The sequence below is a fragment of the Sorex fumeus genome, unplaced genomic scaffold, assembly GCF_029834395.1.
Source record: "Sorex fumeus unplaced genomic scaffold, SorFum_2.1 ptg000048l, whole genome shotgun sequence".
Taxonomy (NCBI): Eukaryota; Metazoa; Chordata; class Mammalia; order Eulipotyphla; family Soricidae; genus Sorex; species Sorex fumeus.
Window position 1 is genome coordinate 13,737,292 of NW_026606105.1, and position 15,274 is coordinate 13,752,565.

Here is a 15,274-nt window from a genome sequence, read left to right on the forward strand (position 1 = left end):
TTATATGTACTTGAAAGAAGGAAAAATATATACCGTTTTATATCCTCTGCATATCATAACAAAATTATTAACAAGTCATTATGCAAACTTTAAATGGTTATAAAAAATTTTAAACAGTTTTCAGGGTATAAGTGATTTTTGCATTTAAAACTATAAAACAAATATGTGGCAGGAGTATGAAACTGCTCTATGTAAACCAAATAAACAAGCTCAGTGAGATATTAAATAATGCAGCTCACTACTGTCAACATGTCCCCCAAAATGTGTGCACAAACAGAATCCTACTTTTACTGAGCCATTACAGAAAAGCTTACTATTGAACAGATTTGCTATAAATTCTTCATAAAAAGGATAATCAACTCAACTGTTAATCTACTTCAAACACTGCTTTACCTTAAGGCAAGTCACCTCCAAGAACATTAATTACATACACGATCATTAAGTATTCACAACCCCAGTGACCAACAACCCATTAGAGAGAAACGTTCAGAAAGCTCAGGTCAGGTCAATGTAAGCGCCTAGTGTCTCTGGTGCCAATCCTTCCATATTTACTATGTAAAGCAAATTCTCTTAGAGAAGTCAATTCTCAAGTGGTTGGAGCTTTACAGAATATTTTAATGTCAGAGCTATGGAAATGCCACTCATTAAACTAATGGGAATAAAAATAGCACTCTAACGGTAATATTATTGAGTATAAACAGAAGTACAATGTAGCCCCAAGACAGAAAAAGAAACTGTAATGGAAACTGAATATACATTTCTGCTTGGATCAATGACAACATACTCTCACCCATTCATGAGTGAGAATGAGTAAAAAAATGAGCAAAGACAAATCACAGGATGGCTGCTCTCCTGTGAGTGCTTCTCAAACAAGAAGACCTGAGCATCAGAGACAATACTCAGGACAGGAGTCTTTCTCACCAATTCTTTAAGAGCCTGGTTCAAGTCCAACATTCGTGCAGGCACCTGGAATGCACCTGGAATGAATGAAGCCTGCAAATCTTGACCTTCCAGGGGAAGTGTAGGAAATTACCGAGTTAATAAAATATGTGCACATGAACAATAATGCTGAGGAAAGCTCAGAAAGTCATTCATTAGTTATCTTATTCTTCGGAGGAGCGATAGCACGTTAGGGCGTTTGCCTTGCACGCAGCCAACATGGCCGACCTGAGTTCGATTCCTCCACCCCGCTTGGAGAGCCTGGCAAGCTACCGAGAGTATCTTGCCCGCACGGCAGAGCCTGGCAAGCTCCCCGTGGCGTATTCAATATGCCTAACACAGTAACAACAAAGTCTCCAATGGAGACGTTACTGGGCCCGCTCAAGCAAATCGATGAACAACAGGAGGGTCTTTACCTTTACCTTTACCTTATTCTTCAGAGGTAACACATATCAAACTTGAGAAGTGACGGTCAAGCAAAGCGTTAGAAGCAACACCGCCCCCAGCTTCCAGGGCGAATTAGATAAGCAGTACAACAAAGGCAGAGAGTGGTTCAAAACCATAGGAACTCTATAGTTAATGTAGGCAGAGATGCAAGTTAGATTTCTACCTGTTTATCACCACATACTTGGAAAGACCATCCCACTTCCTTGGCCCAAATGCCAACAGCTGACTAAGGAATGAACCATCTATACCAGAACAAGAGCCCAGTGAGATGGGTGGATAATACCAAAGACATCTCATGTTTTCGTCTTGTTCAGTTGGGTTGGGTTTGGGGCCACATGCAGCTCAGGGTTTATTCCTGGCTCTGTGCTCAGGGATCACTCCTGGCAGACACAGGGATCTGGGAATCTAACCCAGAACTGTGGCATGCAAGGCAAGCACCCTACCCACTGGACTACCTCTCTGGCCCCAAGACATATCGGTTTTTATTCTCTTATATTTCTCTTGCGTGTTCTTAGGCTGAGTAATATTTTTAATTGCATGTCAAAATATTGTGTAGGCAGCTTAAGTTCACTTTTTTTTTTAAAGAGAACTTTAATGGTCTTTCTGGTGAAATTTCTTTACTTCTTCCCTGCCCCAGAAGTTGATCTTCTGAAGCCAACCAACCATTGGGGAAACCAAGACTGCAGCTATATAGAATTAAGAGACAAAAGTTCTCTGCCAGCCTCTTCAGATTGACTCAATGATCAATTATTCCTTTACAAGGTTAAGCAGAAATGAAGTTTTCACTTGGTCCTTGGATTATCAGATGAAAAGGCTGAAAAGGGAAGACCCTTTTTCATAAAAAAAAAAAAGTAGCTGTAGTTTCCTTCCTTCCTTCCACTGAAAGGTTAAAATCCTTCATCAGAGAAAAGAATAAAACAAAATTAGAGAAATGAATGAAGTAAAATTCCCCGAATGAAAATTTTGGAAGAAAAACAATGGTACTGCATTTTCAAATGAAACATACCAAACTTTTACTTAAAGAAAAAAAAAAAAAGATCAGTTGACCTATTCTCTCACCAAACATGCGGTGCAAGTATTTTTCATACTTTCAGCATCTTTAATGATCATGAATGTCATAATATGTTTGCTAACTACTTCCCTCCCTTGTAACCAAAACAAATCTTCCTATTTTGCTGGGCATGTCTAAGTAAAATAAACTACTGCTTAAACATTTCAATTAACTTTCCAAAGGAAGAGAAAGTTCCTAGTGAGACTGCAGTGATTCTTCAATTATCCATTCTCACAGAATAAAATTATTCTGCAACTTAGTGGGATTTTTAAACATTTTTCTATTAAATATGGCAGTGTTGTCCTAGGCCAGGCAGTTCAAGGGTACCATTTCTACTTAGTAAGCTGGATATAACTGCAAAGAGGAAGAGTTTATGTATGTGCAGCTTCTTCCTCACCTTAAATTTCAAGATGGTAACCTATGAATCCGATAAAGGCTATGAGCCGCCCCCAAACCTGCTGGGGCGCTTTTCACCTTTCAAAGGTCATCTCTCTGTCCTGTGGCCAATTTCCATTCTCCTCACTTGTTCTATCACTAAGGAAACCAAGATTTAGGGAAAATTTGTTGTATAGGCCCAATGACAGATACAGCTAAGGGAATAGCATTGCCCGCATGGAATTTATAGTTTATTGCAGAGGCAAAATAAGTTTTAATCCACAATATGGTATAAAGGGTGCAGATAAAGGGAATCTTATGTAAGTGAGCAGACAGCTGAGGCCACAACCCCACAAAGGGCTGAGAGTGAGCAGAGTGAGTATACATGATGTTGTGTAAGTGTGCATGAATGTGTATGTATGTGTGTTTGCATGCATATGCACGTGAGTGTGTACATGTGTACGTATGTGTGTGTGTGAATGTGTGTAAGCAAGGACAAGAAGGGGGACCAGCAGGGAGGTTTCATCAATATTCATCAAAAATATCTCCTATCCATCACTGAGAAAACAAACCGTCTTTCTAAAACAATGTAAACAAAAACACTCCCTCCCTTTAACTCCTCTAGAGATCTTCTGTAAATCATCTTAAGTTTTGTTTTTGTTTCTGTGCCACACCTGTCTGTGCTCAGGGGTTACTCCAGGTGGGCTCAGCGGATCATATGAGGATGCAAGGGATCGAACCTGGGTCACGCACAAGCAAGGCAAGCACCCCCCACCCTGTACTACCACTCTGGCCCTGCAAATCACCTTGGCTATCAGCATTTACCTCCTGATATAGTTGCTAATACCTCAAGCCTTAGTTTCACAACCTGACCTCAGGTCTTGACCTTTACTCCCTGAACCCAACTTCCATCCCTTTCAAATGGTTCCAAAACTCTTTTTTTTATTTGACTTCATTTACCAGGAACACCATCTTTTGTCACAAAAAAATGAATACCTGGGCTTGATATTTTTCAGTTTAATGACATTTGCTTAGAATTCAGTTTCTAAATATTGTCTTATCCAGACTACAGTTCTTTCACAACCAAGTATCAGGTGTCCTGTGTATCAAAGTCATGCTGGTTAGAACAGAGAGCTCTAAGTAACCCTTCCCTTAACATAATCACAGAGGCTAAATCCGCCCTTTTGCAAACATCAGGGATTCCTGCCACTTTCCAGAAGGCACTGAAAACTGGGAAGCATGACAGGAGCGGGTGACAGAGGATGCCCTGCCCTTAGGCTCCACCTGGACTCGAGCCTGCCATCTCGAAGCAAGAAGAGACCCGCCTCGTCTCTTCTGGCCATGAGTTCCGGCTTGCACAGCAGTGGATCTAGAGACTCCCTGGCCACTGGCATGGCCTCAGCAGCTCGGTGGCAGATGGGGGACTGTGAGAGGAGAAAGAGAATACCCAGTCTGTTGCTGTTATCGAAGAACTGTGCGAATGCAGATCACAAATTTACATACTCCAAACACTTCGGATCTTTCCAGAGCAACAGTTTCCTCCTGCGGAGAAGTTTGGTCACTCACCTTGAAGTTCTCCACTCCGGCTGTACAGTTCCCTCCGCTGCTCCCGCAAGTAGGCGCTCATGCTGATGGCATGCGACGAGGACTCAAACCTACCGTGAGACACAGAGGACAGCCATCAGGGGGGTACCCAGCTCTGGACTCCAGAGACGGGTAGAGTCTAGTTCCAGTGATGCTCCCTGATGCTCTGATCACAGGTCATGCTGGTGGATCTATAACTGTCCCAGGGCCAGCCACCCTGACCTCCAGGTACGAATATCCCTGGCCGAACTGCTCGGCCACAGCCTCAGGAACTTCCCCTCCTGTTCTGGATCAGTGAGGACCAGCCTGATGTGTCCGAGCTTGTGGCTCCAGGCTACCATGATCCTTTGCCAAACACAGAATGTTTTCTAAAGTTAATCTGCCTGTGCAACTCTGCGGCCCCAAGGCCATCCACGACTGCCAGGTGGCAGTCATATGTACTGGCCTCTCCGAGCAGACAACCTGCCTGTCTCACTCGTCTGGTGCAAGGGCCAGAGAGCAGGGTCAGTACAAAGCGGGTGCTGGACTAGGGGGAGTCAGCACACAGGGCGTGAAGGGTTAGGGGCTAAGACAAAGAACACAGGAAGGTGAGGGGAGCAGCACAGAGAACGTGCTAGACACGCTGTGAAACAATGGCACAAAGGAAGCCCGGGGTCTTTAATATCTCCTCCAAAGCCCCCATAAGCCCCCTGAGTTTTTACCTGCCCCCTTCCACCTCAACGCCCATAAAAGCACCAAGCTCAATGCGCTGGTTTTTAACAATCCAGAAAAAAGGTTCCAGAGGCCACATGGTAAAGAACGGGAGGAAAGAAGCTAAAGGGATGGCTCTCCTCTTAAAACATGAAAACAAACAAACAAAACCACTGTCTTAGGAGAAACCTGCAGGCTTTCTGGGGAGAAAACAAACAGGAAAAATGCTGGGGAGGAGGCAAGGAGCAAATCCTTTGACGTGCGGAGAAATTCCTTTTCAAGCCTGAGCTTTTCAAATCCAAACAGCAAGCAAAGGACAGGAGAAATCCTCCCAGGAAGGACTGGTAGTAAGCAGTCAGCAGCTCCAAGATGAAAGAACAGCAGGGAGAAGGCTTCAGTGTCCGGGAGGCGGGGCGGGGAAGAAGCACCATCATGTTCTGAATGACACCTCCTCTAGCCCACCTGTGACAGGAAGGATCCCAAGAGGACTTTCAGTCTGAGGGCATCACATGGGCCACTTGATCCTCTTCCTGTATCCTGCCAGGAACTAAGAGGCCACTAATAGCCAGGAGGTTGGGGAAACGTTGCAGTATGCTTCAAATGTACCACCTGCCCGTCCCGTGCAAAATAAAAGGAGCTGCGGCCCTCACAGTGGCAGCACGCTGAGGGCAACTGATTAGAAATAGAAAAGGGAAAATAGAAATAGAAAAGGAAGCTCAGATAGAGAAGGGAGCACCAAATAAAGGGTGTTGGGAGGATCCTCCCAGGGTGGGAGAAGCATGCTGGGAGAAGTAGACTATAGACCAAACATGATTGCCACGCAATGCCTCTCTCGCAAACCACAGGACCCAAAAGGAGAAAGAGAGAGAGAGAGAGAGAGAGAGAGAGAGAGAGAGAGAGAGAGAGAGAGAGAGAGAGAGAACAAAAGGGAATGCCCCTGCCACAGAGGCAGGGTGGGACGAGGCGGGGGGATGGGGGGTGGGAGGGATGCTGGGACCCGTGGTGGTGGAGGATGGGCGCTGGTGGAGGGATGGGTACTTGATCACTGTATAACTGAAATCCAAGCACAAAAAGCTGTAGCCTATAACTGTACCTCTTGTAAGTCTATAACTGTACCTCATGGTGTTTCACTAATAAAATAAATAAATAAATAAATAAATAAGAAAGAAAAGGGGAAAAAAACCAACAAACTCGAGCAAAGAATCTTAAGGCACCCATTATTGAGGAGTGAGAGCTTCGACACATGTTAGCCCTGGCTTCGGGCAATTAACAAGACCAATAAAGTCCCTCATGGATGTGTTAATAAAACAAGAGTCCAGGCTCACCGAAACGGTAATCCTTTATAACCTGATATCTAGTTTTTGCCACTTGGAGAATGCTTTTGATGTCTGCAACAAGTCACAGACTGCTCTCACTTTACAGTAAGAGCCCCGCCCCAGTCAGACTCCCCTCCTTTTACAGCCAAAGAGGCAGAGGCACCCTAAGAAGCAACACCTGCTCCATCTCACTCAGTTCATTAACAGGAGAACCAGGTCAAGAAAAGGGCAAATCGGGGCTGGAGCGATAACACAGCGGGTAGGGCGTTTGCCTTGCACGTGGCCGACCCGGGTTTGATTCCCAGCGTCCTATATGGTCCCCCGAGCACCACCAGGAGTAATTCCTGAGTGCAGAGCCAGGAGTAACCCCTGTGCATCGCCAGGTGTGACCCAAAAAGAAAAAAAAAGGGGTAAATCGGAGCAGCAGGCCCAAGTTGAAAAGTGGGTCCCTGGATTTTTCCTACCATGCAATAATGAAGGTGTGTCATTCGTTAAGTGTCCACATTCATTTCCAACAATTTCCGTATTTTCTCCAGTGCCACAATGTCGGGATTCAATAAGTGCTGGGAAAACGTGTATGTGGTGTGAGGCGGAAAGTTGGGATGGTGGCGAGCGTGGAATCGATTTGCTTTCTGCAATACATCTGGATTTAGAATGCAGTTACTGCAATACATCTGAATTTAGAATGCAGTTACTGCAATACGTCTGGATTTAGAATGCAGTTACTGCAATACGTCTGGATTTAGAATGCAGTTACTGCAATACGTCTGGATTTAGAATGCAGTTACTGCAATACGTCTGGATTTAGAATGCAGTCAGGGGTGGGGTGGGGGTGCAGAAGGCTCTGGCCAGGCAGTCCTAGTCTCTGCTGTTCCTTGCCTCCTCTCTCCCCTCTCTTTGCACTCAGCCCCGTGGCTCAGGGAGAACAGCACCTAGTCTATATACCCAAGTTGAACCTGGACTGGTCAGAGACCATCACATCAGTCAGCTTTCCCTTGTGACAGACTGGCTTAGGCACAGACCCCAACCTGAGACCCCCAGGAAAGCTCACAAGGTAGCCTCTTCACCAGCAGAGAGTGACATGGGAATAATCAATAACTAATTATTAACTTTTAGAAGAGGGTGGAGTCACTTTGGAAAGCAGTTTGGCAGCGCCTAGCAAATCGTGGTCTTACCCTATGATTCAGTAAAAAAAACTTCTAGGAATTTATCCAAATGAGCTACATCTAGACAAAACCTCCACCTGAATATTTATAACAGCTTCATTCATAACTGCTAGCCATTGGAACGAATCAAGATGTATTCTGAGAGTTAAGGTAAAGGAAAAGGTAAAGGCCCTCCCATTGATCGTCGATTTGCTCGAGCGGGCCCAGTAACATCTCCATTGGAGACTTTGTTGTTACTGTGTTTGGCATATCGAATACTCTCGGTAGCTTGCCGGGCTCTCCGAGGAGGAATCGAACTCGGGTCGGCCATGTTGGCCGCTTGTAAGGCGAACGCCCTACCGCTGTGCTATAAAAAACTAGTTCTGGTACATCCTCACCATGGAATACTACTGGGGGAGGGAGGGTGTAAAGAAAGATTCAAAGAAAGCTCAGAAAGTCATGGAGGAAACTTCTACACATGCTGCTGAGTGAAAGAACTGAAAGGACTCTAGATACCGTGACTCCCAGTAAAAGGCATTCTGGAAAAAGCAAGTCATAGAGACAATCAAATGATCAGGGACTGCCAGACGTTTGCGGTAAAGCAAAGAAGGTGGAATGAAAAATGAGAACGTTTAGGGCCATGAGACCATTATCACAATACTATAGAGGCGAGCAGATGGTAATCCAAAACCCACAGCACTGAGCAACTCGGAGAGTGAATCCTCCTGTGATTACTGGGTTTTAGTTAATAATGGTGACTCAAGATTAGTTTAGCACCACATAATGGAAGATTTCAATAACAAGGGAAACTTTAGAAGGGGGGAGTTAGGCAAGGCTGTGCTGTTCTGAAAGACTAAAACTATGACTAAAACCAGAATCTGGATGGGAGAGACAGGCCAGGAGGTAGGATGCTTGCTGGTAGCTGATACCCTTCGATATTGGTACGGATGTTGGTTCCCAAAGCACTGCCAATGATCACTCCTGAGCAAAGAGCCAGGATAGCTTTGGGGTTTTTGTTTTCATTTTGTTTTTTGTTTTTGTTTGTTTGCTTTGGGGGGGGGGGGGGAAGTTACACCCAGCGATGCTCAGGAGTTACTCCTGGCTCTGCACTCAGGAATTATTCCTGCCTGTGCTAGAAGGACCATATGGGATACTGGGGATTGAACCTGGGTTGACCATGTGCAAGGTAAACAAATACCCTACCCACTGTGCTATCACTCCAGCACCCAGTAATAGCTCTTGAGCATAGCTGAGTGTAAACCAAAAGCAAATAATAAACCTAACAAAAAACAAATAAAATCTACTAACTGAAAATAAAAATAATATTCACCTTAGTGCTGTGAGAGAAAAACTTTGCACAGCTGAATTTACTTCTTTTGAAGCTCTGTGTTACACGCAGACTTAAATGCCTTAACTGTTTATTGAGTGCCCTGCAGCCATCACACACACTGAACACAATGGGTCTTATTCCAGTGAGGGCACAGCAAACCTCTTCTGTAGACCACAAGATAAAGGAACTGTGGAAACCACTGAATGATTATGAACTGCAGGAGCCCGTGATAAAAAAAAAAAAATCTCAGAAGCAGATCAATGAAAGACACCAGAGCTTCAACTACTCAAAACAAATGAAGTCAAAATAGTGCCATGATCCATCCGTAGCTACTTTATATGCTGAACTTCTCAGGTATAACTTCTACAATCACTTTTAAATCTTCAAAAGAACACAAAGATCTGGCTAAGATTTTAGGCTTCTTCTACCGGAAGATACAGGAATTTACGTTAAGTCCCTTAATCTGTCTGTGTCTCACTTTCTTAATATGTGAAAGAGGGTGAAACTGACAGCTTCACTTATGAGTGTGTTGTAGTAGGTAAATGAGATCACCCACAGAGATGGCTTAATGTCTCGCAAGTGTTAAGTATTAGCAACTAGTGCTGCTACTAAAATTTGACAGGATCTGAATTGACTATGTTTGAGATTGGTTTGAGAGGGTCCTCTACCTCAGTCAGTTTCCGGTACTTAAAAAGTACTCCATTACTCATAATTACTGTTATTGTTATCAATTTTAATAATAACATTAATATGGTTAGAAGCAACCAAGTGGCATACACTGAGGGCATTGTGGCCTGCCAGGGTTAATGAAGACAGTAATTAGTAAAAGAAGAATTTCCAGATTGTTTCTTTATTAAATCAAATAAAATCCAGTATGATCCAGCCAGGGAGATTTCATAACTTTATTAACAAAGGTTATTTCATGACACTTGGGGCATTTTCAAAGACTGCAGTATTTCATTTCCTTTCATTTATAAAATTCCCCAGGAACAACTGGAAATTTTCATTCTCCTTCATTTTTACATAAAACTCACCAGAAACCAAATTCTGGAAAATTTTACTCAAAGTTGTAGGTAGTCCAGTTAAGTTCCAAAACAGTCATCTCTGCTTATATAAAACAGAAGTATATAAAATTGGATATATCTATAATATACATATGTCCGATGTATATTAGACACACATGTACATAATCTCCATATCATTCGGCTTTCAATGAAGCAAAAGGCCATTCAACTTGGATCAAACATTTCTCCACACCCTCTGTCTCAACAATAGGAAGACACTTACTTGAAAAGAGAATTTTTGGGCCGTTGAGGTTTCTTCTTGGCAAAAAAGGCTGCAAATTCTCGTCCAGTGCTGGCGTAACTTAGCTGAGTTGATGGTTCAGAGGCGGTACGAGTATTTTTCATGTCCAAGTACTCGGTCAACAGCATCTGTGCAATCACATAAAGAGTTTAATGCACACACTGGTGATGTGCTCATAAGAACAGCAAGTGGAAAACAAAAAATCTAACTCTAAAAACTTTTTCCTGACGTTCAGACATGGATTGTCCCAGTTGTTGTTCATACTCTAGCTGCAGATCTGAAGAAAGGTTCCTTTATAGAGAGAAAGTCATCTGTTCTACTACTTCTGAAACTAAGAGCATTTGAACATGGGAGCAAACACATTTTCAAACACACTAGCAGAGCGCCTGTGTGGAAGGGGTATAGAAGGGTGGCAGGGGGTGGTATCCCAGGCCACCCCAGAGATACAGACCTATCTTCCACATATCCGACCCAGGTTTGATCTCTGGTACCCCATATGGTCCCCTGAATCCACCAGGAGTAATTCTGAGCTCAAGGTCAGGAGTAAGACTTGAACACTACCCGGTGTGGTCCCAAAACAGAACAAAAGAAGTCCCCATTACAGGGGAAAAAATGCAGACCCAGAACAGAATAGAAATCACAGCAGTTCCTGGGAGTCGCCATTGGATTACTTCATGTGCAACAATTCAGTTCTATTCTACTCACTACACTGGGTACTTTAAGATAATCAAGTGGTCTGTTAGGTGTACTAAGCAACTCTATCCATGACTAAACAAAAGCTTTTCAGAGACTTTCTGCACTTTTGGTTGCTGCATGTATGTGGTACTCTCACACAGTAATGAAAGCCTGAACACTACATGAAGCATCAGCCTCAAACCCCACTTATGCAGTCCCTGGAACATGATGTCACCTGATATTTCCAAGTCACTGTGTTTCTATCATAAGCATTTGCACATTCCTGTGTACTGACCAGACATAAAACACTCTTAAAGTCTTAAAGCTTGATCCTGTTCCTGCCCCAGGTCAATGGAACAGGTTTACAACTGCATTTTAGAGGAAAAACAAGCTCAGAAGCACAGGTATTAACTAGTTCACACAGCTAGCGGTCCATAAGGTAGGACTGCACAGGAAATCTCTGTACCTCATTCTCATTTCTACTGGGAACCTTAAGCAGCTCAAAAATCAAAAATACCAAAAACTTAATTGAAAATGAAATGTCTCCTAACTACAGGGTAACAATCTATGGTTTCCACCCAGCTCGAGTTGGCACCAAAGCCTGTGTCTTTCCATGATGTCCCTCCTCTCAGAAAGAACATATAAACTGCCAATGACAGTGGCCGTGGGTGGCCAGTAAATGAAGTTTATTTATTTCACTTTGGGCACAATAAAGATTTCACTAGGATAGAATAAAACATGTTAATAGACTGGTCAATTCTCTTTAATTTATTTATGAGGCCTCTGGAGTATTAGTCAGCCTGCTTATGAAGTAATATAATGACAAACGCACTATCTCTACTAATATATCACCCAAACTGCCCAATAGTCAGGAAGAATATTGAACTGCGCCTCTACTTCAGTAACAAGTCAATGGTGGGGACTCAATTATTTGCAGATTTGGCCCTGATGCTAATAAAGTTTGTAGGCATCTGTGGTCAAAAGGCTAGTAAAATGGAACAGACTCTCAAATTGCTATACAAATAAAGATATCTACAAATCACTGGTTTCACTCACAAATTACTCCTCCTGCTCCCCAACCCTTTCCTCCGTGGAGGTGGTGTTTATGATGGGGGGTGGGGGGGGGGGCTTAGCTGTGATGCTCAGACACCTGACCATAGCGCTCACACATCTGAAGCTGCTGCTCATACATTTGGCTATGGTGCTCCACAGGAGACACACATCAGGTGTCAGTGCTCCCACCTTTAATCAGGGTGCTCCCCGGGGGCTGGACTCCTTTCCCGACCGTGTATACACACGCGTTCGCCAGTTGTGTTCACACTCAGGCTAGCTGAAGAGCGGGGGAAGCAGGGGTAGATTCTTGGCTGAAGTACTCCCACACATTTGACCAGCCACATTTGCTAAAAATCACTTGCAGTGTGTGGGGTCCTAACCAGCAAGCAGCACAGCCAGGATGGGGCTCAGGACTTGTGGGGGCATCAAGGATCAAACTCACAAACTCAGGCTTGCCTGGTGGGCACTTTGGCCATTGCTTCAGTTTCAGGCCCTCTTCCATGGATTAATGCCAAAATGACACATTTCTACCCAAAATAGGAAGACAGTCGCGCCCAGATGGTTCGTGAAGAAGTTGCAGGATTAGGGGGTCAGCACACAGGGCATGATAAATTAGGGGTTAAGTACACACACACCTCACCACGACCAACGTGCCCAACACCCTCCAATGATGCCCATATCTTGCTTCTAGTCCACCTCCTCATTCCCCCCACTGCTTACTAATCTGGTTGGGACTCCATGACCAGATTTTTTTGCCACTGCTCATTAATCCCTTCTTTTGTCACTCTATATTGCATATGAGTAAGATCATCTAGTATTAGACCCTTCTCCATTTCCCTTATTTCAGTTATCGTGAAGACTCCAAGTTCCACCCAAGTTGCAGGGAACTCCTTTGCTTCTGGCTGCTTTGTGTTATTGTTGTGTATATACACCAACCCTCCCTCGGCTTAGGCCAGATGTTTGTCTGTCTTTTGTACTAAGAAATATTTGGCACAAATTCTGCAACACCTATGCAGCGAAACGTGAGTTTGCCACTTCCTGTCCATTCTGACCATCAGCAACTCATGCAGTTTTTCCTCATCTAATTTTCTGCCTCTCCTTGCTTACTTGTCTAGCCCTTCCCATACAACATCAAGAGTGATCTTCCTAAGGCCTGCTGTCACTGTCACACGCTACTCATCTCATGATCCACCACCCCCACTTCACAATACAGATTTTCCATCCTATCTAATTCTTTCCAACAAGAACTCAACACTCCCATCAATTCAACTACTTGGGGCTTTCTTTATGTGTGTGTGTGTGTGTGTGTGTGTGTGTGTGTGTATGTGTGTGTGTGTGTATTATATATATAATTATTTTAATGAATCATCGTGAGATACATTTACAAACTTACAGACTTTCATGATTGTGTTTCAGTCAAACAATGTTCAAGTACCCATCTCTCCACCAGTGCCCATTCTCCACCCCCACTGTTTCCAGTATCCTTCCCCCTACCCCCACCCCTTCCCACTCCCTGTCTCTGTGCCAGGCACATTCCCTCTTACGCTCTGTCGATTTGGGTGTTAATGGTTTACAATCCAGGTACCAAGCAGCCATCATGTTTGGTCCATAGTCTACTTTCAACATGCATCTACTATCCCGAGTGATCCCTCCAACCATCATTTAGTTAGTGCTCTACTTGAGGCCTTCTTGACCAAGCCTGGCCCACTCATTTCTAAAATGCCTAATCTCAAGTATTCTTTCTTTCAACTGATGCCTAAAAAAACTTTCAAAAACCATTTCCGTGTTTTTTCTTCAATTAGTGCAATTCAGGTCACCAGGCCAGCAGTCCCTTTTCTCAGTAATTAAAAGTATCTGTTTCATATTGCATCCAGCATGAATTTAAATTGAAAAACTGAAGCACACTATTATCATTTAGGATGAAAGATGAAAAGACAGCAGGTCATTTCCCCATTTTTTTACTATTATAAAGTTGTTCACAATAATTTATTACACTCAATATTTCAACATCAAGTCCACCACCTTTATACCTTCCCATCATCATTATTTCAAATTTTCACACCACCACCCCAGTTTGTCCCAAAATCAGATGCTAAATAATTTATTTTGTATTCCTTGTAAGAAATAATCCGCTGAAATTGATCCAAAAAAGTTTCTGTGGTAAAAGCAAAGAAATACAATGTTTTAAAGAACAATACAAGTTGGGGCCATCAAGAGGTTTAACATATTGCCTATAGTTACTTGGGGCTAAACAGAGAATTTTTAAGGAAAAAAATAAAGGCTTATAATTTATGTATCTCCTATCTTCAGCTTCCTCATTTATCAAAAAAATGATAAATGAAGCGATTTCTGGAGCTGGAGCCGATAGCACAGCGGGTAGGGCGTTCGCCTTGCACGCAGCCAACATGGCCAACCAGAGTTCGATTCCTCCGCCCCTCTCAGAGAGTCCGGCAAGCTACCGAGAGTATTCGATATGCCAGACACAGTAACAACAAAGTCTCCAATGGAGACGTTACTGGGCCCGCTCGAGCAAATCGATGATCAACGGGAGGGTCTTTACTTACTTTTTACTTAAAATACCCAAACGTTATTTAACATTTAATGCAATAAACACCTTTCAGTAATTGCCCAAATGGCAAAATCTTATATAAATACTGTTGCCCAGCCTTACTGATGAATCTAGTGTCCCTGCTAGTTCTTTGGGACTTACTTACCCACTCCTCCCACACCAGGGGCAAGCCAAACCTAATCATCCCATCGGATTCTTTCTCCCCAGAATGGGTTAGTAGAATATAATTCTCTGCTGATCTGTGTAAATGACAAACCATAAATTTTTTGAGGAAACCATCTTTCACCAGGTGGAGGGAAAATCAAAGCAAGTCCATTAGTATGGATTAAAAAAAAAAAAATCAGGAGCAACAACAGCCAGCAGACTAAAGAGGATTTAGGAGAGCAAAGTGATGGGCTACGTGGTGAATCCTTCTTTATGGGCCTCTCATGCACATGGGCCAAAGCAACCATAGCCTGTACCACTGTCCAGCCCTCTCACCTGTGAGCTGTGAGTTCTGAAAGGGGGTGACACAGCGGAACAAAGAGGAGGAGACCGTAGAAACCTAGAAGTGAGATTTAAAAGGTTGTGATGCAAGTTTTCTATAGCTTTATAAACCTCCCATTTGCTTCCTTAAAAATCTTAAATTTTGTGGGGGGGGGGGTGGGGGGGCGGAGCTGGAGAGATAGCACAAGGGATTGGGTGCTTGTCTTGTGCCCAGTCAACTTGGCTTTGATCATAAGAATTGAGGTGGTCCCTGGAGCCCCGACAGGAGTGATCCCTGAGTGCAGAGCCAGGAGTAAGCCCCAAGCACTA

General features: G+C 43.6%; 1 protein-coding gene across 2 annotated transcripts in view; it reads right to left on the reverse strand.

Annotated features, from left to right (window-relative positions):
- Positions 1-15,274, reverse strand: part of EXOC4 (exocyst complex component 4) — an 850,139-nt gene that overhangs the window by 596,183 nt on the left and 238,682 nt on the right. For both annotated transcript variants that reach the window (XM_056124006.1, XM_056124007.1), the window contains exons 8-9: positions 10,165-10,310; positions 4,379-4,467 (exon numbers count right to left, since the gene is read on the reverse strand). In XM_056124006.1, the coding sequence (XP_055979981.1) occupies positions 4,379-4,467; positions 10,165-10,310 (235 nt within the window). The remainder of the gene's footprint in view (positions 1-4,378; positions 4,468-10,164; positions 10,311-15,274) is intronic.